Genomic DNA, 20280 nt, shown 5'->3' with positions numbered 1-20280 from the left:
GGAAGAGACGTGAAAATGATCCCCTTTCTGCCGCGCTGCTCCTGTCGGGCTCCCTGTCCTTCGGTGGGACTGAGGGACGGCGTGGCAGGGGAGGCGGGCGGAGGGTCAACGCGGGGGACTTCACCTCCGGGCCGGCTGCTCTCACCCCCGGTGTTGACGTCCCTGTCTATGGGCTGAGAGTCGAACGACGGGAGGAAAAAAAAAATATTACCGGGTTTACTTGACGCGACAAGCGGTTCAAGCGAAGGAATGCTGCTCATGGGCGTTTTCACACCCTGAAGCCGCTGAAGCGGTAGAAGGTCAAGTCAAAGGTTCGGCGGTGACCGCAGAGCAGTTCCTGGATGGTTTCCTCTTGCTGAGATGAAAGGCGCGCTGGTGCGCTCAGCATCTTCCTCCTCTTGATGCGGGCTCTCCTCTCCGACACCTCCATCTCAGACATAACCACTGTGACAACGACACGCGCACAAAAACAAACTCGTGTCACACAAAGCACCCAAGGCCCTGCGTGATATTTTTATTTTTTTAAATCCGCCTCTGCCAAGCTGAAAGTTCTACGGTGAGTCATTCTGATAGTTGCAAAGCGCAACGTTTCTCGTTCCATGACTATAAGCCAGGGGTGGGCAAAAACTTTTTGACCGGTGGGCCACAGTGGATTGTAAAATGTGATAGAGGGGGCCGGAGCAGGAGCAGATGGATGAGGTGTTCTGGTGACCCACCTCATAGGAGGAAAAAAATCATGGGATGTGTAGAACACACGTGCTTTAATGTTCATTGAAAATGGAACAAAAGCGCTACAACAAAATATGTCTTTATTGAAGTGACTCTTTAAAAACACTGAAAATTAAACGAATGAAAAGCAGCTTTTTTTTCTAGTACAGCAGTTACTGCTATTTAAAAGTAATTTAGAGTTGTGTTATTCTTCAGGATATCATCATCATCATCACTGTGGCAGAAAACACGAGATTGCAGGGAAACTAGAACATTAATAATGTTTATCAATATAGTTTCAAGTTCGGCAGGCCGGATTAAAAAGCTTAAGGGGCCACATGTGGCCCCCGGGCCATAGTTTGACCGTGCCTGCTCCAAGCAGACACAGCGACAAGCAATAAACACAACTTTGGGTGACTGCACGACTCCTGTAATAGAGATGCATTTCCCAGACTGATCAGAGGAGGACTGTGGTCACGAGGTGTCACTTACTATCTTGGCGCATGCCTATGGCCTGGCACTTACGCAAACGGCAGGCCTGACAAGACCGTCGGTTGTTTTTGGTTATGCTGCACTTATTCTGCAACGGGCACTTAAGCTGCGACGACTTCTTTATAGCTCGCCTGGAAAACAAAGACAAACTTTCTAGATTTCCTTTGGTTTATTAGAAAAATACAAATATTCCTGATCTGTGTAAAAGTGCTTTGAATCTGTCTGAGTGGATTTTCTTTCTTTCTTTTTTTTTTGCACCACTTCTGTTTATTTATTTACAATATTTTAAATAATATTTCAAATAATATTTTGCAAACTACAGCTGGGAGAGGCTCCAGCTGACCCCCGCAACCCTGAGTTCAGGAAGATGCGGGTATGGAAAATGAATGAATGAATGAACGGATATTCATATTTAAAAAAAAAAAAAAATGTAAATATACATTTAAAAATAAAATAAAAATACTTCACAATATTTTCAATATCTAAAGCATTATTTAAAATATTTTTAATAGAAGACATTTTTACAACAAAATAAACATTGCGCAGAGTCTGTCTACGTCAGAGATCCCAGACGGTGCACTGGCGCCACACTGACCTGAAGAAGCCCTTGCAGCCTTCACACGTGAGTGCGTTGAAGTGGTATCCCTTGGCCAGATCTCCACACACCCTGCAGGTGACGGATGACTCCTCGTCATCCGTCACCTTCATCTCTTCATCCTCTCCACTGTGCTGCGCCAGAGCCTCCCTGCAGCCCAGCACTCCAGCAGCGCTGATGCTCATTGTCTCCTGAAAGAGGACGATAATGCTGTCAGTTCAAACGTCTTTTTCTAGCAGAAAGATTTGTTGTTGTTTTTTTGTTTGTTTATTATGATGAACCAGAAAGACTACAATGAAGAGAGACATTCTTGAACTGATAAAACAACATTGAGGCTAGATTAATTTCTTATTAAGTCTTACTGAAACTCTTTGGGCATCATTCAACTGTTTGGTGCTGTTTGAAGGCCGTTTGTGGTTCCATTATAGTCCCTTTAGATTTTTTTCAACAATTCAACAGTTTTCAATAAACTTTTTTTTTTTTTTTTAAATAAAGGAATTTGAAAGTTCAATCGAAACTTAATCAGTTAAAATACATACAAGCCAATGAAGCTCATTGATATTTAAACCTGAAATAACCCCCCCCCCGCCCCCCCTTCATACCTTACGCTGGTCTAAACAACAGTTTGGTTAGCTAGATATTAGTTATTTGCTATTGACATGAAGCTTTGCAGCTCGGTGGTTTCGGTTTCTGGGCGCGCAGCTCCTCGCTGCAGTGACGCACCTTCGGCATAACACCTGCGGTTCTTCACAGTCGATGGACGAGGCTTGCGCACGCGGCATTGCTTCGGCCGGGGTTAAAGCTCGAACGCTGTTCTGTTCGGGGATCTTCTGCGGCCGACTGACCTGCAGTCCACCGCCAGCTTCCTCTCCCCGGTCGAACCTCCCTGGATCTCGGCCGGTCGGCAGCGGGACACCGGGGCTCTTCCTGCTTTTTGTCGCCAGGCTTTTTCCTTCCTGTTTTTTTTTTTTTTTTTCTTTTTTTGTAGTTGTTAAGTTTGACTGCAGGCTCGTTGCCTCAGGTGTTCCCGGCCGGAGCTCCGCGGGCACGTAGTCGTGGTGTGCGTGTGCGCGCGCACGTGCGGGGAGAGGAGCTCTGCCCGTTCTCGCCAGGGTGCGTGCAAGGCGCTAGTCTGACCCACTGAACACACTTAACTTTGCTCACAGCGCTGATACTCCAAGCTGACTGGGAATTTAAAGGTCCTACATTTAGCAAAATTCACTTCATCAATGTTTTCCAACAAAAATGTTCCATGTTTTTTTCGACTGGCACTGCCGCTGTGTTTTTGTTCCCTTCCAAATGAGGGTCAACAGCTTCAATTTTAGCAGGAGGCTACAGCTGATTGTTTTGGTGGGAGGCTCTAAACAGAGGGCTAAACATGGGCCTTCTCTATGTGGGATTTAAAAAAAAAAGAAGCTGACAATGGGTAGAATACAAAATGTTTAAACTTTAAATATTTAAAGACCCCAGAAAGAAAAATATATTTAAAAAAAATGTATTTAAAAAAACAAAAACAAAACAAAAACAAAAACATGTGGAAACAACAACACTACACACAGCATCTCAGCAGACTTCATTCCTCTGCTGGTTCTGACTCTGTAGCTGCGTTGCTGGTGTCCTGTCCTGCTCCTCCTCCAGACGACCGATCACGATTTCCCAAGGGACCGCTGGACTGTGGGATCTCCTGGGTCCCAGGAAGGTTCCCGGGATTCTCTGCAAGCCCGTTAATTATACTCTGAGCTGCCTGCAAATGTACACGCTGCCTCTGGTGCACTGGAAGAAAGAAAAGATCCAGTTAGTCTACAAAGTGGGCGGTTTTAGGTTTACATTTATTTAGCCATAAATAAAAACCTTCCACCAACCTCTTTGTCTGACCCTTATCTTCTCGATCTCGGGGATGAGGAAACTATACACCAGCTCTGACACAATCTCCTGCGACTGAAGACTGCTCTGACTGCAAACACACACGCAAAGACACACAAGTTCAGGGGTGTCAAACTCAAATACACACCATTAATATTTATTGAAAAAGTCTTCCTCCACATATAACAATGAACCATCTTATATGGATCCAACAAGTTTTGCTTGCTGACTATGGAACAAGCAAAGCTTAATACTATACAAAGAATAACTTCATATTGCAAATATGCAAAATCGAATTTCAAATAAAAAAAAAAAAGGCACGCTCCAGCATCCTTTACCTCTCCTCCAAGGCATAAGCGATGTCGTTCACCTCCTTCACCTTCTTGCGGACCTCCTCCCTGGCCTGCTCGTCAGCCGTGCGCTCCACCGTCTCCAGAATGACGTCCTCCAAGTACAAGTCCACCGTCTCCTGGTGGATCTGCACCACCTGTTTTGAGAAAAAAAAACAAAAAACAAAAACACACACTTCCTCGTTAACGCCGCTTGAGGAACGTTTCCCGGCGAACTGCGAAACCGCGGCGGAACCCACTTGTCTGAAGATCTCGTCGCCCTCTCGGAGAATGCGCTCCTCCTCCTGCCTCCTTCCGCTCTCCTCCGCCTCCCGCATGCGACGGTCCCTCTCGGCCAACAGCGTGAAGGCGTGGATGCGGCGCTCCTCCTGGAGGTGGATCAGACCCTTGGACAAGGCGTCAAACAGGTGCTCCAGCTCGGCGCTCACCGCCGCCGCCCGAGTCTCCTCCTGTAGCGAGGCCTGCGCGCGGGAACAAGGAAAAAGTTGAAATCAGTCGGCGAAAAGTTCGGAAGGGTTCCAACACGAATGCCTGCGTTTGTTCAACCTCGTGCCGAGCGGAGTCTCGCTGCTCGGTCAGCGTCTTCACAAGCTGGATGTCGTCTCTCAGCAGCTGCTGCTCCGCCTTCTGCAGGGCGTTTTCCGTCCTTACTTCCTGAATGAGGTTCAGGTGGTTCTCCTTGGCCTTAAACATCTGCGGAGAAAACAAAGAACAAAAGAAGAAAGAAGTGAGTGGCTTTCAAGTTGTGCTGTCTGCAAGTGCAAACACTGAAGGAACTAAATATGCAGCAAATTAATAAAAAGTGCGGCAAACATGTTTTTCATAATAAGTCTAGGGACAAAACATCTTTTGAATTTAAGTTTGTTTTTTTTTAAGGAAAGGAGAAAATGTAGACAATTAGACTTTTTTCAGATTTTTGTGACTTGGCTGTGAATTGCTGGAGAAACACTAAATGGTCACAAGTGCACGCAGGGTTCAGACCTTGCACTGGATGCTTCTCCCCCTCAGCAGTTTCTGCAGGTAGATGACGGCCAGCTCTCTCTCCTCCTCCCCCTGGGATGAGACAGACACACAACGTGAACAAAACTGGGTCCGGGTGACTTGAAGATCGAACAATGTCAGAGCGTCGGAACACTCACCTCTGCTGGCTCGTCCACTCTGGGCGTACCAGGACGGGGGACGGGCTTCTCCTTCTTGACCACAAGTTCCTGCAGAGTCCCGTTCAGTTCATTTTCTGATTTTTAAAGTGCTTCACATGTCCTGACCGAAACACATTCCTCCCTGCTTTACCTTTCTCTTGCCGCTGTCATCATCGTCTCTGGAAGGGTAATTGACCTCACTCGGGACGCTGCTAACTCTGGGTCTTTTGACTCTGGGCTTGAGGGCTGAGGCCAGGAGTCTCCTCTCCAGCAGCAGCAGGCCTGAGATTGACAAAATGAGTGAATCAAAAATAAACGCTGGTATTAAGAGACGCTGACGTCTTTGATTGGGAGACTATAATCGCAAACTGCATTTGGCCAAAAGCATTCGGACTCGGACCTTCAGGCGTATCCAGGTAGAAGCTCTTGTAATCATCGGGGCGCGAGCTCTTCTCTATGTAAACACGCCTCTGGTTCCGAGGGTTGGACGTCTTAGAATTCACATAGCGGAGGACGACTCCGGGTCGGTCCAGTTTCCCCTCCACATTCCTCCACTTGGCCCCCAGTTTTCTCAGCACTGAAAAAAACACCCAAAAAACAGACAGAGTCAGATGGAAAAGGAAAGCCAACCTCATCACACGAGCCCACCCACCCCAAGTCCCCCTGTCCCGGAAAAAAACATCCACAAGAATTCCTTCATACTCATTGCCATTAACATTTCAAGCGCGACACCTTCATTTGTCTATTTATTTTTTGAGAGTTTTAAAATTACAGTGTTTAAATCTTACTGTCTCTCTGGTTTAATTGTCACGTCAAAGACAATTTTCTGTCACGACAGATAATAAAGTTTTTCTGATTCTGATGTTGGGGAGTAAAACAAATCGATGTTAGTCATGACTTTGACCTTGCGTTAGCGACCGCCTCACCTCTGTAGTAGTTGTGGTGATTCTTCTGTCTCTTGACGTCCAGCTCTTCTTGGAGCTGAGTACACAGCAGGTCCAGCCGCTTGTTTGTGGCTCTATCCTGAGCCTGCGTTCTCCTCCAGTACAGGTCCTTCAACACAGCCAGACGGACATCCTTCATCCTGGGCGGCACACAGACAGACAAAGGGAGCGTGTTAGGGTGAAAGCAAGAGCATCACGGTTGCTCTTGATTCTGCAATCTAACGGTGAGTTTCTTTATGAGAAAAAAATTTGTGCCAATTGAGTGCGTCGAAAAAAACAAAACAAAACCATAAAAAGGATTCTTGAGGTGCAACGCCACTCACTTCTGGACCTGCTTCTCTCTGAAGGCCCACTCGTTGAGACACATCTCCTCGATGATTTGCCTCCTTCTGTCCACCTGACTGAGGTCATTCAGCGGGGGAAGAGTGGCCTCCAAGGCTCTTTGGGCTCGTGCGTGCTGGATTATTTCCACTTCCGCCAGCCCGGCAGGCAGACCTTGGCCTGCAGATGAAACCGCATCAGAGAAGTGAATTGTCGGTCACTGGAGAATTAATTCAATAGATTCAATATAGCCAAGGTCAGAGAGCATTAGCAGAAAGGGAGAAAGGCTTCAGGCTTCGGCTTTTAAGAGCACGTGTGGCAGCTAAGACAAACACTTTTGCACATAGTGCAGGTATCAGGCACATTTTAATTTGTCAGACATTCACATTTAGACCTGTCAATTTCAATGGTTTATGCAGGACAAGAGGGAACTCTACAGCTTGTGAACTCTGCAGCATGCTGCAGAGTAGCATGGGAATGCCTTTAAGCAGAGGGTGTAATCAGTGCAGTCAGTATGAAAGTCGTGTCTGTTTTAACAACAAATGATAGTTTCCTTTAGTCTGTGCATCTTGTTTGCTTTTCTTCTAACCGCCTTTCATACTGGTGAACTGCTGTGGTGGTGTGGGCGGCAAAAGCGCAAATCTGTCAGGACACCTTGTTGTTTCCTGTTTCCCCCAGCAAAACATCAGTTGTCATGACTAAAAAGGCTCTGGGTATGATCACTAACTAAAGCAAATGTGTTGAGATTATCATGGGTGGACTGCAGAATATAATCATTTTTAACATATGTATATATGTATATATATATATATATATATATATATATATATATATATATATATATACGTATATATATATATATACGTATATATATATACGTATATATATATACGTATATATATATATATATATATATATACGTATATATATATATATACGTATATATATATACGTATATATATATACGTATATATATATATATATATATATATACGTATATATATATATATATATATATATATATATATATATATATATATATATATATATATATATATATATATATATACATATATACATATAAAACAATCATTTGTGCTGTGCTGTTTCCTGACAGAAGAGATTTGACCTCAGTCGAAATGTAACCCAAATGCAATAGTGACACCTAGTGTATAAACAGGGGTCCTACAAATGACAACTCTTAAAATGCTCCGTGTATTTTACAGCCGTGGGTGGTATTGATTATATTATTGCTACTTTGGTTTTATTTGTAATGAATTGATTAATATCCGCCTTTACAGATTATGTGTCACTTTCCTGGTAACGCGTCAGCACTTGCCGCCCAAGACAGATTTCACCAATGGGGGACTGGACTATGCGGTGTTGTGCTGCCAGTGCTGGAGATCTCGTACCCCAAGTAAAAGCTGCCAGTTGCAGAAGCTCCGAAGGCGTCGTCCCATCTCGGATCACGTACGCTGGGCTGTACGGGTCAGTCTGCGTCTCACTTTCCCTGTAGTCAGTCTGGACCCCGACGCTGTAGTGGGTGGCCTGGTTAGCCATGTTTCCGCCACTGGATAGTAAATCCTCCCTGGGGTGAGGGGGGGTCACAGAAAAAGAAAATGCAATTTACGTTGGCACACAGGTGATAAAAGAAAAAGAACAAAGTAACTTACGGTGGTAAAGAAAACATCTCGCTGAAGGGATTCTGCTCCTCTGCGGAGAACTGGGGGCTGCAGGGGAGGCAGTAGAAACACTGTTCGAGACACGGCGGCAGCGAGCGAACATTAACATCAAACGAGTGCGAGCTGAATGATCAGACCGTTTGAAGTATTTCCAGTAGTCAGCTCCGGTCACATAGCACTCGGTTTTCTTCCGTGAAGGTGCACTTGGAAAGATACTGTCAAAACAAACAAACTAATTAATGCACCTGGGAGCGCACTTCGTATTTGTTATGACCAGAAGGCCTGAAAACCCGATCAAACACAAGTCAGGGGGCGGCGGCAGTTGATTCCAGCCGCGAGCGCTTACCCAGCCAGCTGATGCAGCGCCTCCTTACGCTCGTCTTTGCAGCCTTGCCAGCTACGGTCAACAAATGCCGGCACGGGGTCTGTAGTGTGCACGTCGAGAGTGTACCATGGGTAATGGGGAAGGCCGCTGAACATCGACTCGTACACGGGCACTTTCCTCTGAGAAAAAGAGAGAGCGGGTGTTCGATTTCGCATTCTGTTCGTCATGTTTAAATATATACACACATACAGGATATACATATATATATATAGATAGGTGGATAGAGTATATCTATCTACCTATATGTATGTGTGTGAACACAGAAAGTATACACACACTTATGAATCGTATATCACATACACACATACTTTTACGAGCAAATATTAAACCGTTTCAGTTCCTTTTGGTCTTCGAGTGCAGTGCACTTAGGTGGTTTGGCCATCAGCACTTTAAAAGGGGAACAGACCCACTGGACTGAAAAGAAATGACCGGCTTTTAAACGTCTTCTACAAAAACCAAAGGTTTGAACTCATGGGACACAACTTACGACATTGTCCAAGTTTGTGTAGGCCTTGAGGGCGGCCCGCCGGTGGTCCACATCTGAGGAGACGTTGTAAACTGGATCTGGGACAGAGAAACAACACCATTAACATCGTCATCAAATCATCCCAGCTAATGCTACTACTCAATGTTTAGTGTCTTAGCTAGACAATGAGGCCTGGTAGAGATAATATATCGCTGCCTTGATGTTCGCTACCCCCCAAGTCAATAAAGTTTACCAACCGTAAAGGTAGTCGAACAAGCGCTGCCGGGTGACCTCTTTGGCAACCTTGTGTTTTAAAGGTATCGTGTGAATGATGGACGGGTCCATTTTTTTTTTTTGACCGCACCGTCTTGTTCCGTACAGCGATGTGCGGTGACGGTCGGCTTCCAAACACTGTTACCGTGGAGACGTCACGCCGCGGCTCGCAGCAGTGGGACTTATGGCCGCTGCCGCTAAGGTTCATGGGTAATGTAGTATTAATAGACAAAAGCGTTGTGGACGTAGCATTGGGCCACAAAGTGACGAAGGACGCCACAAGTTTGGCTTTAATGTCAGGATTCTCAGTTTGAAGCGAGAATTCTGACTTTAAAGTACAACTGCGGAGAAAAACATTATAAACGACGACAACAACGACGACAACAACAACCAATATGAGTCACTGTGGATGTGACATTGAGAGATATTTAAGCAGGTTAAGATTACTTTTTGCTTTTTTTTAATGTACTGTTTGAACACAATTGCAATGTTGATGTGATGTGTGTATACTTTTAATGTGCAGAATTACGTTATTTGAATAAATTAAAAGCAATTGTTTGTCTCCATGAGCTACCGAATACCTTCTTCTCTATTGGGATGACAGCAAAAACAAAAACAAAAATTTATTGACAACTTTATTACAAGTAAACTGGATTTGTGCTTGTACAGTGTTTTTTGTAGTTTCAGAAACATTCTTCCCCTTTGAGGCACAACAATTAGAAAGGTAAGAAAATAAGAAAGCAACTTGAAGTTTGTGTTTTTTGTGACATGAGCTTTGTTTGTGGCATTTTTTTTTTTTTTTAGCTAAACAGGGTGACTGACATGAGGAAGTTAGCTTTAAGGAATTCCTAATCACAAGGAAACACACACACACACACACACACACACGCACACACACGCCTCTCTATCCTCTTGCCTAACCTCAACCTGAAGCTAACTTCATTTCTTAATTTACCATTGGACCTTCAATCTTAAAACATATCAACGCAACAACATTTCGTTTGACCTCTATTGTCTCTTTTTTTTTTTTAGTTGAGAAACGTCAGAGCAACATCAATTTACAGTTGGATGGTGTTGCAACTTTGTGGAAAAAGCCAGTTCCTTTGTGTCTGATGTGCCAGCTCACAGTCAGCTGAAATTTTGCCTGCCTGTCCTGCTAATATTAGATTTTAGAAAAAGCGGAACGGCCCAGCATTGTTGCGAACGTCATTTGACTTTAATGCCGCAGTTTTGTTTTTTGTTTTTTAATATGAACATGGCTTAAATATTTTTTGCAGACAAGTTTCGTCTCCACAGTGAGTCGTGACCTTCTATGTTCAACGAGTGACCCAGTGGGTGCTCGTTGATCCTGGGGGCGCGTCAGGCAGACTTTGCCTTTGCAGGATGTACTTGTTGACCACAAACCAAGCCAGGCTAATAGGAAAAAATAAGCAGCATATGCATCAGGCACGAAAATGTGCCTGATGATACATTTCTATGAACCAGCCTGATTGATGAACCGAGACTCGAAGCTAGTCAGACCAACGTGTGCTTTGCACAGAAAATCAGTTTTTTCACTGGCCTCCTCCTTATCAATGAATCTGCTTGTCCTGTAAAATTAGATGAGCAATTTCTCAAAATTATCTCACTAAAAACATCCATTCCATTTCAGGCCAACAGATACATAGTTTAAATGTCACATGTTCGGCCTTAAAATATGTTTGATTTATATTTGAGATGTCTGTCCTGGAAAAACATTTTCTTCAGGCACTGTATAATGAGTCTTGGGGAAGTTCTACAAACCAGATGTTTTAGCTGGAAGCTAGAAGCATGACAATGCAGAATTGCAACCAGTTTGTAAAGACTAGGGAGATTTTGATAATAAAGATGTTTGCTCTCGTCCTGTGTTCTGTGTCATCATCATCTATAATTAGACTGGCGCTGGTTCCCTCCTACATCTTTTTCCTGTAGTAGGATTAAGATCAGTAGTATAGTAGTAGTAGTATAACGGTCTGAACTTAATACTGATGACTGACTGAGTCAATGAGTAGAGTTGTTTTGAGAGAAAGACAAATTCTAATCGAATGAGCCTCCTCTTTCATAAACTGCTTATCTTGCCAATCCATCTCTCATCTCTGGGCATATGATCATTTTAACACTGATGACATCGGTTGATTGCACTCAGGTTTAAAACAATCGAAATACACAAAACGGGATGGAAGATGTTATCAGTGATACTGCCTAACAGCAAACTACAAGTCTTTTGATATTATTCAGAAATATGTTCAATCAATTCCTTTCCCTCGAACTTGTGTTTTTCTACCCAGTGTCTTGTCTCTGACCTTAAACAGGAACAAAGTTTCTTAATCAGGCTCAGCGTGACATGTTTCCTGCGGTGGAATCATCACATCCTGATCCAAAAAACAAGAACGTTGCAATACTAGAGCTTAGACCTTCTTTTATTTTTTTTTATTTTTAAACTTACAGCACGGCCTTCAGGTGTTATTCACGTGACTTTTGTGAAAAGAAACCAAAGTCTGCGCATGTCATGTCATACATCCTGTGTGGGAGGATCTGCTTGTCTATGGAGAAGAAGGCGGGATCTGTTAGTCCCTTTAATACCATTGCGAGGTGGTGAGAAAGACCTTTTCAGTTAGTCTGGGGATGGTGAAGTCCCTCAAAGTGCAAAACTGGGGCAACATCTCTCGGCTGATTTTGATGTTGCAGCTGCTGGCGGGGCAACGGCGGACGTGGTTTTTGTTTTTTCTCTCAGGCACTGTGGCAGAAGAACCCGAGGAGCGGCTCAGCTGAGGGAGATGCTGTGGATCTACGCAACGTTCCTGCTGCTCTCTCAAGCTTGGGGCCGTGAGACAGGTTTGAACTTAAACTTTATTTCAGAGCCGTTTCATTTGCGTCAAAATTAAAAACAACAACGATGCAACGAGACAATCTGCGAAGACAGCGTTGATTTCATTCATAGCAACCGCAAGTTTCCAGTAGATGCCTCGCGGCTGCAACATTTTGCACATGGTGGTACAAGTTCGGGGTGATAATTGTGAGGAACGTGGCAGTGTGTGACTCAGTGTTAACAATGTGAGTGGGGGAAAGAACGCACTTGAGAAGAAAACAACAGAAAAGCAAACGCTCCATCACTTGCATAGGAGACTTTCTTTATGAGCAAGAAGCCTACGTTTATGGAAAACACTGATATTGGCCGGGGGAGGAGGGCATCGTTGTGTATGTCAGCCCACGAGCACCACCATGCTGCGTTTTGCTGACACAGAAACGGCGAGAAGGGTTGACACAATCAGCGACGTGTTGCTGCTGCTGCTGCTGCTTAGACATCCACCTCCGCTTTCGGTCTAGAGCTCATTACAGTGTCCCGTGAACTCTGTGATCATTGCTGCCTCCCAGTGACAAGTGAAAACACTACAGTTGTTCATTTTTGGTTAAATTACCAAATTAGAAATGTACAAATGTGTTTTTTTTCCTCTTTTCTTTTAATTGCACACCAATTGACCGCTTGGGCCTTGTTATTGCTGGTGTCGTTTGGTCACATTTCTCTCTGTAATTCAAAAGTTACATCCATCCATCCATCCATCCATTTTCAACACGCACTCTGCTGGAGCCTCTCCCAGCTGTCATAGGGCAAAGGCAGGGCCACATAGAGACAAAGAAAAGACAGACAACACCTACGGTCAATTTCGAGTTCCCAATTCACCTCACGTGCATGTTTTTGGACTGCGGGAGGAAGCCGAAGAAGCCAGAAAAACCCCACGCAGACACAGGGGAGAACATGCAAACTCCACACAGAAAGGTCCCAGGCCCGGAATGGAACCCACAAACATTTTAAAAGTTGTCAAATTTGTTTCAGGTTGTGCTGACGGGAGCTGTGACACTTGTTTCAAGAGTCATATTTTGCTCCTCCTGCTCTGATTTTATGATTTTTGAAGCTTTTTTTTTTTTTTTTTGCCCTTGCTTCGAGTTTCTAAACTAACTCCTCACAAAAGTAACTCCTTTTGTGGCTATGCTGAATGAATCATAATTTTCCGACTGGTTAACCTGCATGTTCTTAACTTTTCCTCCCACTTCGTCTGCACTTCACTCAGGAACTAATCACAGCACCCCTGCGAACTCCACTACGTCCTCTGCAAAATATGGTAAAAAAAAAACAAAAACCAAAAAAACGTCTTTCCTCTGTTCCTCTCTGGGGATTTCTCTTATTCAAATCATATCACAAATCAAGTACAAAGGTCACCCTGCGATGTTTTTGTCTTAAATACTCTTTTTTTTTTAAAGCACTGAAATCAGTTTAGTTTCATTAAAATAAGTACATTTTGAAACAACTGAGAAGAGGAACATTTGAAATGTTTTAAAATACATTTGCATGACTTTTAAATACAACACAGTGCATGCTACATTTTCATCATCTTGAAATAGATTGTGCCAATGCCAGTGTTAGACATTAAATAATTATGATCTTTAAATAATAATACTACTATTGATAACTGCTGGTATACACGTATACACACACATATATATATATATATATATGTATGTATATATATATATATATACACATATATATATATATATATATATATATATGTATGTGTATATATATATATATATATATATTTTTATATATATATATATATATATATATATACATATGTATACATATACATATATATACACACACATATATATATATATATACACATATACATATATATATATACACACATATATATATATATATATGTATATATATATATATATATATATATATATATATATACACAATATTTTCATTTTGTATATTATTGTATGTTTTACGTTTGTAGATGGCATAAACATAACACAACATAAATTAGAGCCTCATTCTGTTAATCCTACTACATTTGTATTGCCCGTTTTCATTCCTTTTTGTGGTATTAAGGTTTAATATTTGTGCACATTTCATGCCTGTTTTGTTTCAAATGAGAATTCAAAAAGGTTTAAATTATGTCCATTTTTGTCCTTTTCAGTTGTCAGAAATCAAACTTTTCACTTGGGCAGTGATGTCATGCTCGAGTGCAACAATGTAACATGGAACGACATCGTGTATATCCTCTGGAATTTGGACCTGGGCCACAAGAAGTGTGTGATTGGCTTCAGCCGCAGTGGCCAAAGCTCTGAAGGATGTCATGATGGCAAGATGGTCAGAAACACATCCAGCGCTCAGCTGTACCTGCACATCCCAAAGTTCTCAAAGGACGATGTGGGGGTGTACAAGTGTGAGTCCGCTTACAAAGGAGGGAGAGAAAACTATCTGTACAATGTGGGAATAAAAGGTGAGTCTAAAAATGAGATCTCGTAATGCCTGTCACTGACGGGGGTCAGAGGTCAAAATGGGCAAATTGGTTGAATACCACAGCAGGAACTCCAAACAAGGTCTGGAGAGTATCACCAACAGCCAGTCAATTTATACTTTAGTAGGTACCCGGAACTAGCAAGGTGCACCTAAAAAGTGGGAATATTGAGAGTTCAATCAAATTAGACCAAAGAAAGAAGAAAGAAATTTAAATGCAACATATTTTGTGGACCTTGTTTTACCAATAGAGTCTGGTCTCCTCATTTTTCTGAGTTGCTGATGTCCTGTTTTTACCTCCTATGCTCAGGTCGTCCCCCCTCTTCGAATGCCTGGCTGGAGAGGCGGAATGGGATGTTGGTGGCAGTGTGCAATGTCAGCAGTGTAAAGCCTGCGGCCAACATCAGCTGGAACCACGAGGGTGTGCTGGTGAACACGCAGGAAGAGTCAGACGGCATGTTCATCGCTGAAAGTCGCCTGGAGCTACTGAAAGAAACGGACGCAGAAACCCTGAAGTGCACCATCAGGCACCCAGACTGGCCAGAAGAATGGATACTACAGCCCAAATTTAGAGAAAGTAAGAAAGATGTTTAAAAACATGGCATGAATTATTCTATTTTTTATTTTTATTGAATTTATGTTTTATCAAATTTTATTTATAGGTTGAACTAAGTGATCAGTTTGCTACCACAAAATATATTAAAATACAGCTAAATTAATCATAGAAGTATTTTGTGTGATGGGATGCCACAAAAAAACGATAACATAAAAAGATGAATAAAAATAAATTGTATACTTGGCAAGTGGTGGTGGCGTCCAAACACCATCAATGGAAAAATACCAAAATAGCATCAAAGCGAGAAGCGCAGTTCAACCTGAGACCAAAAGCTAACCTGAACTCTAATATACATTGAAACTTTCTCCACAGTCCAATAGTAAAATTGCACTAATACAACGCAAGTAGACCAAGGTTATACCAAGATGATTCAGTTTAAATGCTCAAATGTGTTGTGAGTTACATTATTTTGTGTCAAATTGTGTGTCTTAGCCTGTAGGATGTTTTCCTCCTCACGTTTAGTGCAGAGGACAAAACTACTACGCATTTAAGAAACATTTTTAGGATACAATAGACTTTTATTGTCATTGTCATGTGCACAATAAAACAATAAAAGATTTTTTTTTATTGTGACATGCGCAATAAAAAAAAATGCATTTAGTAATTTGTATTTGCAATAATTGCATCATTAACTTCGTTGAACTGAAGCTCAGTTGGTTTAAATCATCTGCAGGTGATAATCCTTTGATGGTCATCATGTGCGGTGCTGGGATCGTCATATTTCTGGCAGGAGCTGCATTTTTTGTAATGAAGAAACAAACCTTGAGGTAAGACCTTGCCCGTATAGGAAAAAAAAGATTCCTCACGTTGTTGAGGATATTCATGTTGAGTTGCTGAACTGGTTTGTCTATGGCTGTTATTCCAGGCCCTGCCGGCAGTCCAGCACCTCACCATCCCAATGTACTCCGGTGAGTAGTCTCCTCCTGGTTGCTCACAGTTCAAGGTTTTTTTTTTCTGTCTGCTTTGCTGAGACATAAGTGCTATCTGTGTCGTTTCAGAAGGAGGACGCAGAGGAAGTGGAGCCCTACGCTAGCTACGTTCAACGTGTGAACTCTATCTACAACTCATCTGCAGATTTGTTCGCGTAAAACGCATGCACGCGCATGCGTTTTACGGTCTGGGTCTCATGGAAAACATTAAAAATGACTAATGGCGTGGAACAAATAGAAATGTTTAGAAGAAAATGTTCTACCAAAAGTGCAGACAAACATTTTTGACTTTTGTAAAAATGACGGTGGTGGAGATAATGACTTGTACACATATTTATAAAATGCAATGGGATGCTGACCTGTCTCCTTGCAGTCCTGAATTGCAGAGTAAATACGTTTGTAAAAACTTTTATTTTATAGACAGATTTATCGTTGAATGTGTAAAAATGAAAATGTCCATTAAAAAACACCTTAAAAAAAAAAAATAATAATAATAAGCTCATCATTTCCGGATGGCATGATATGAAGGATTCGACACACATCTTTAAATCGACGCATCGATAATATACTGTTTCTATGCAGAGTGATAGAAAAAAAAACAACAACCAACAACTATTATTTGTTGTTTACAAACCCAGATCAATATTATCAGTGGTAGTCAGCACTGATAATTCCAGCAATTAAAGGCCCAATGTGTAACATTTAAATAATCCATCAGCGTTAAACTGACATGAGAAAAGGTTCGGAGTAGCCGCAGTTCCAAATCAGCTGCCTGCACAGGACAGGCCAACAGAGGAACAACGTGTCTTCCCAAACGCTCGACACAATAAACAAACTGTTTTTCATTTGTTGGCAACATTCTTTCTTACCACATGTCCTGACTAAATCCTGCACGCTGGGCCTTCATGTCACTGTGTAGAACGACTTGGAACGAAAAGACTGAACGCACGCGAAGAAGAAACCAGAATGATGGGCTGCACTACCCTCTACTGGTGAAATCCAGCTAAAGCGGAAGGTTGCGCCGTCAACAAAATACGGCGATATACAGTATGTAACGTCTATGGTGCAGACAGCAAGGCGGAGCTATTTTGGGGAGAGAAATTCTGCCACCTGCAGGTAAGTTGTTGTAGCGATAGAAATGTCAAGCCTCAATAACAGAGAAGTTAAAACAGAGGAAACACTGAAAATACACGAAACAATTTAATTAATATGACGATAAAAAGAAACTTTTCATTCAACAATGTACGCATTTTTTTCATTGCACGACTTGAAATATCTATTTACACAAGCAGCTCCTCTTGTTTTGTTTTTTATAACAATTTTCACAGAATGTCAAGCTCACACTGGTTCGACCTGTCGCTCACGCTGCTCTGAGCTGGTTTGGGGAGCCATTGCCTTCCTCAAACCGCCTGAGGTGAATTTTCCTTGTGCTCATCAGTTCATTTGTACATAATCGTTGTCACAGCCGTCTTCAGACGGGCCCTCGGACGGGATTTGGGTGGTCGCAGGGATAACAACAGTTGTGTAGTCGCAGGAATAGTCATCGGCAGGTCTGCTGGGTTTCCTGCCTCTGGCTTTGCTGTGGTCGATGCTGGCGTATGTGGTCTCTTTGTTTGGCTGCCACAACACAATACACACAGTGAGAGGAGCTTACATTTGCATTGCACAGTCTTCAATTTTCAGGTGTGGTCAAGGCGTGAAATTAGCTGCTTTTGAAGAAAAACAGGCACCCACATATTACTCACTCATGACTGGCGAGTGGTTAACTGGCCGAACTGGAAGCTTCAAGAGGCAACGTGTGATATAATTTCACCGCAAGTTGTTGAATTGTTTCACGAGTTGCACGCGGAACGCCACCGCAGGCGTCCAGTGTAGCAAGTGGGGAAGCTTCCCTGAGCAGAAGGCAGGCTTTGACGCGGCCGCCATTGTTGTGTGGACGATGTGATGTGGCAAAGCGGCAACGTGAAGCATTACACTGCAGCCAGAGGACGTCATGTGGCTTGAGGGACCCTGAGACATCCATTTGTGACTATTTCACGAGCAACCTATTTTTCTCATCTTTAAAATCTGTGGATACTGCTGGAAAAGAAATTCCCTTGAAAACATCTATCCATACATCCATCCATCCATCCATGATCGTGATTCCAAGGAGGAGGAGACTCCACCTGGATCAAAATGAGTGCTGCCGGAGCAGTAGAAGAAAGAGCACATGTAGACGAGCCAGAGTGTGATCTTGTCATATTCTACTCTAAATACTAGTTCAGCTAGCATAGTCTTTCTGGAAAAACCGACACCACCTGTCCTATCCTATCCACCTTGATGTTGACCTTGATGATTTAGCCTCAAAATGGCAACGCCAGCACCACGTTTTCGTTCAAAAGATTTGCCGCGGCCTCCTGGGTGGGTGGGTTCATGTAAGTGCTAGCAAATGTGTCAAGTTTTTTCCCCCCCACGCAACTGGAAAAAACTCGGGCTGGGCCACTGGAAAAAGTATCAAGACGTGTCGGGCGCCAGCAAATGTCACCAAGCCTCCGTCGTGTGAGTCAATCAAATGGACGGAGATAGAACGTCAACGCTGGGGACTGCTCTACCTTCAGTGAGCCCTGTTTCTCCTCCTGCGCCGAGGCCCCTGAAAGATAGAACGGACACGCGCAACATGAGGGGAGTCCGCACGGCCTTTGCAGTAACGAAACGTGGTCTCGTGGCCATTAAAATTAAGTCTTACCTTTCCTCTGCAGCATCCTGGATGAAAACAATTCCAGATAGAAATTAGCATTAAGTACAAAACAATAAGTCAACAGGGGATAAGGGGTTCTACAAGTGCCTACAAGTGCGCACAAGTTGTAGTATGTACGTGCGTGTGTGCTTTTGCAGCTAGTCATCTGTGTAACTATTACCCCACAGCTTTGTTTCCTTGTCAGTTCTTAATGCAACAGGAAAACACTTTGCTGAGACCTATAAAAAATCTGCTTGACTAAGAACCACCTAACCAACATCCGAGGTGTGTCCACCACAGAACCTCGACAACATGTCACACAAATCCCTGAAATAACTCAAGTCCATAATTTACAACAAGAAGAAGAACAATTTTAATGAGCCAGTTGTTTCCTGAACAACAGTTTCCTGTTTTCAGTGCAAAAAAAGCTGATCGGCTTTCACGGGCAAAATTTGGAACTTGACAGCTCCCTGGTCTTTCTGGCTGTGCGAGGTGAAGTTGGTTGGTCTTCACTGGCCTGCCTGCCTGAGGGACGGATACTCACGCTGAGGTGCAGTTTCCCATTTTGTGGAGCCTCCACGCTGTCAGCAGGTATCAGCCACTGGAGTCTGGCTGCTCAGAGTGCAAAGCATGAGACGCTTCGCCACTGACGGTACATATCACTCGCGCTGCAACCGCGCAATAAGCGATGCGGTGTCAGGGAGGAAATGGAGAGGAGGGGTGAGTGTGTGTGTGTGAGAGAGAGAGAGAGAGAGAGAGAGGGAGAGAGATAGATAGAGAGAGAGAGAGAGAGAGGGAAAGAGAGAGAGAGAGAGAGAGAGAGAGAGAAAGAGAGAGAGAGAGAGAGAGAGAGAGAGAGAGAGAACAGAACTGCGATTTTAGTTTTTTTTGTAACTTTTATTTATTTGCCAAACCTGGGCTGCTGCTTTCAGATGCAGTCACTGTGTTATCTCACCAAAGCGTCACGTGAAGAGAAACCAGCTCTGCGGAAATAGCATCTTATTCTTAGAAAAATCCTCTCAGTGTAAACTGAAAAAAGAAAAAAGAAAAATGGATTCAGTGCAGCTTCACTAGCGCATACAAATACAAACGTGTTTGCAAGGATGCACCAAATGCAAAACATGCATCCAGAACATTGCCCTTCATCCATTGGACTTTTGCTAGAAGCGTTGCACACGTCTGGCCTCCAATGTTTGCTGTAGCACAAACGTTGCATGCCAAAGCAAAATGTGACACTGTTTGCACAAAAGGGTCACTTATTCCACAGAGTTTGGCACAAATTAATGTTTTCCATCTTTAAGTCAAGGCAGAAACCTGCAGCACGGCCCTCATAATGATGAGCCTGAGAATGAAAGGTGCAGAATGCTGCAATACTCTCAACATGCAGCAGGGGGCGACAACATTCTCTCGTTTTTTTTTTTGCCTTTGATTCTAGAAGAGGTTGTACACTAGAGGGCGCTGCCCGGTTT

The 20280-nt window shown here is 43.1% G+C and overlaps 4 protein-coding genes across 9 annotated transcripts in view; 1 reads left to right on the top strand and 3 right to left on the bottom strand.

The window, feature by feature from the left end:
• nr1i2 (nuclear receptor subfamily 1, group I, member 2) overlaps positions 1-3025 on the bottom strand; it is a 5934-nt gene extending 2909 nt beyond the window's left edge. Inside the window, exons 1-5 of one of the 4 annotated variants that reach the window (XM_076039991.1) lie at positions 2641-3025; positions 1796-1986; positions 1201-1331; positions 275-444; positions 1-173 (exon numbers count right to left, since the gene is read on the bottom strand). The exon at positions 1-173 is cut by the window's left edge and continues 72 nt beyond it. In XM_076039991.1, the coding sequence (XP_075896106.1) occupies positions 1-173; positions 275-444; positions 1201-1331; positions 1796-1980 (659 nt within the window). In that variant the 5' untranslated portion in view covers positions 1981-1986; positions 2641-3025. Of the gene's footprint in view, positions 174-274; positions 445-1200; positions 1332-1795; positions 1987-2518 lie in introns of all 4 variants that reach the window. The other 3 variants (XM_076039990.1, XM_076039993.1, XM_076039992.1) reach the window with 3 other exon arrangements.
• Positions 3026-3222: 197 nt separating this feature from the next.
• On the bottom strand, positions 3223-9429 carry cfap91 (cilia and flagella associated protein 91). Of its 2 annotated transcripts, XM_076039988.1 has the most exons (17): positions 9203-9429; positions 8967-9043; positions 8441-8598; positions 8232-8309; positions 8086-8142; positions 7825-8000; positions 6415-6592; positions 6074-6231; positions 5548-5724; positions 5299-5429; positions 5148-5216; positions 4990-5061; positions 4555-4701; positions 4248-4469; positions 3997-4145; positions 3658-3749; positions 3223-3568 (listed from the first exon to the last, which is right to left on the bottom strand). In XM_076039988.1, exons 1-17 carry the CDS (start codon positions 9288-9290, stop codon positions 3369-3371), a joined length of 2229 nt encoding a protein of 742 aa, XP_075896103.1. In that variant the 5' UTR covers positions 9291-9429; the 3' UTR covers positions 3223-3368. The 2 variants fall into 2 exon arrangements, with proteins under 2 accessions (XP_075896103.1, XP_075896104.1); XM_076039989.1 differs by lacking the exons at positions 8967-9043; positions 9203-9429 and adding an exon at positions 8788-8939.
• Positions 9430-11669: 2240 nt separating this feature from the next.
• Positions 11670-16935, top strand: LOC142897567 (cell surface glycoprotein CD200 receptor 1). Of its 2 annotated transcripts, XM_076039994.1 has the most exons (7): positions 11670-12071; positions 13307-13357; positions 14228-14533; positions 14861-15127; positions 15840-15933; positions 16032-16074; positions 16165-16935. In XM_076039994.1, the coding sequence occupies exons 1-7, from the start codon at positions 12014-12016 to the stop codon at positions 16252-16254; spliced, it is 909 nt and encodes a 302-aa protein (XP_075896109.1). In that variant the 5' UTR covers positions 11670-12013; the 3' UTR covers positions 16255-16935. The 2 variants fall into 2 exon arrangements, with proteins under 2 accessions (XP_075896109.1, XP_075896111.1); XM_076039996.1 differs by lacking the exon at positions 13307-13357 and having other exon boundaries at positions 11671-12071.
• A 461-nt stretch (positions 16936-17396) lies between these two features.
• Positions 17397-19504, bottom strand: LOC142897568 (uncharacterized). Its single transcript, XM_076039997.1, has 4 exons — positions 19356-19504; positions 18821-18837; positions 18687-18724; positions 17397-17712 (listed from the first exon to the last, which is right to left on the bottom strand). Exons 1-4 carry the CDS (start codon positions 19373-19375, stop codon positions 17530-17532), a joined length of 258 nt encoding a protein of 85 aa, XP_075896112.1. The 5' UTR covers positions 19376-19504; the 3' UTR covers positions 17397-17529.
• Positions 19505-20280: the final 776 nt, after the last annotated feature.

The sequence above is a fragment of the Nelusetta ayraudi genome, unplaced genomic scaffold, assembly GCF_046127955.1.
Source record: "Nelusetta ayraudi isolate G7.1 ecotype Tasmania unplaced genomic scaffold, CSIRO-AGI_Nayr_v1 ptg000060l, whole genome shotgun sequence".
Taxonomy (NCBI): Eukaryota; Metazoa; Chordata; class Actinopteri; order Tetraodontiformes; family Monacanthidae; genus Nelusetta; species Nelusetta ayraudi.
This window is presented reverse-complemented; position numbering and strand designations above follow the sequence as displayed.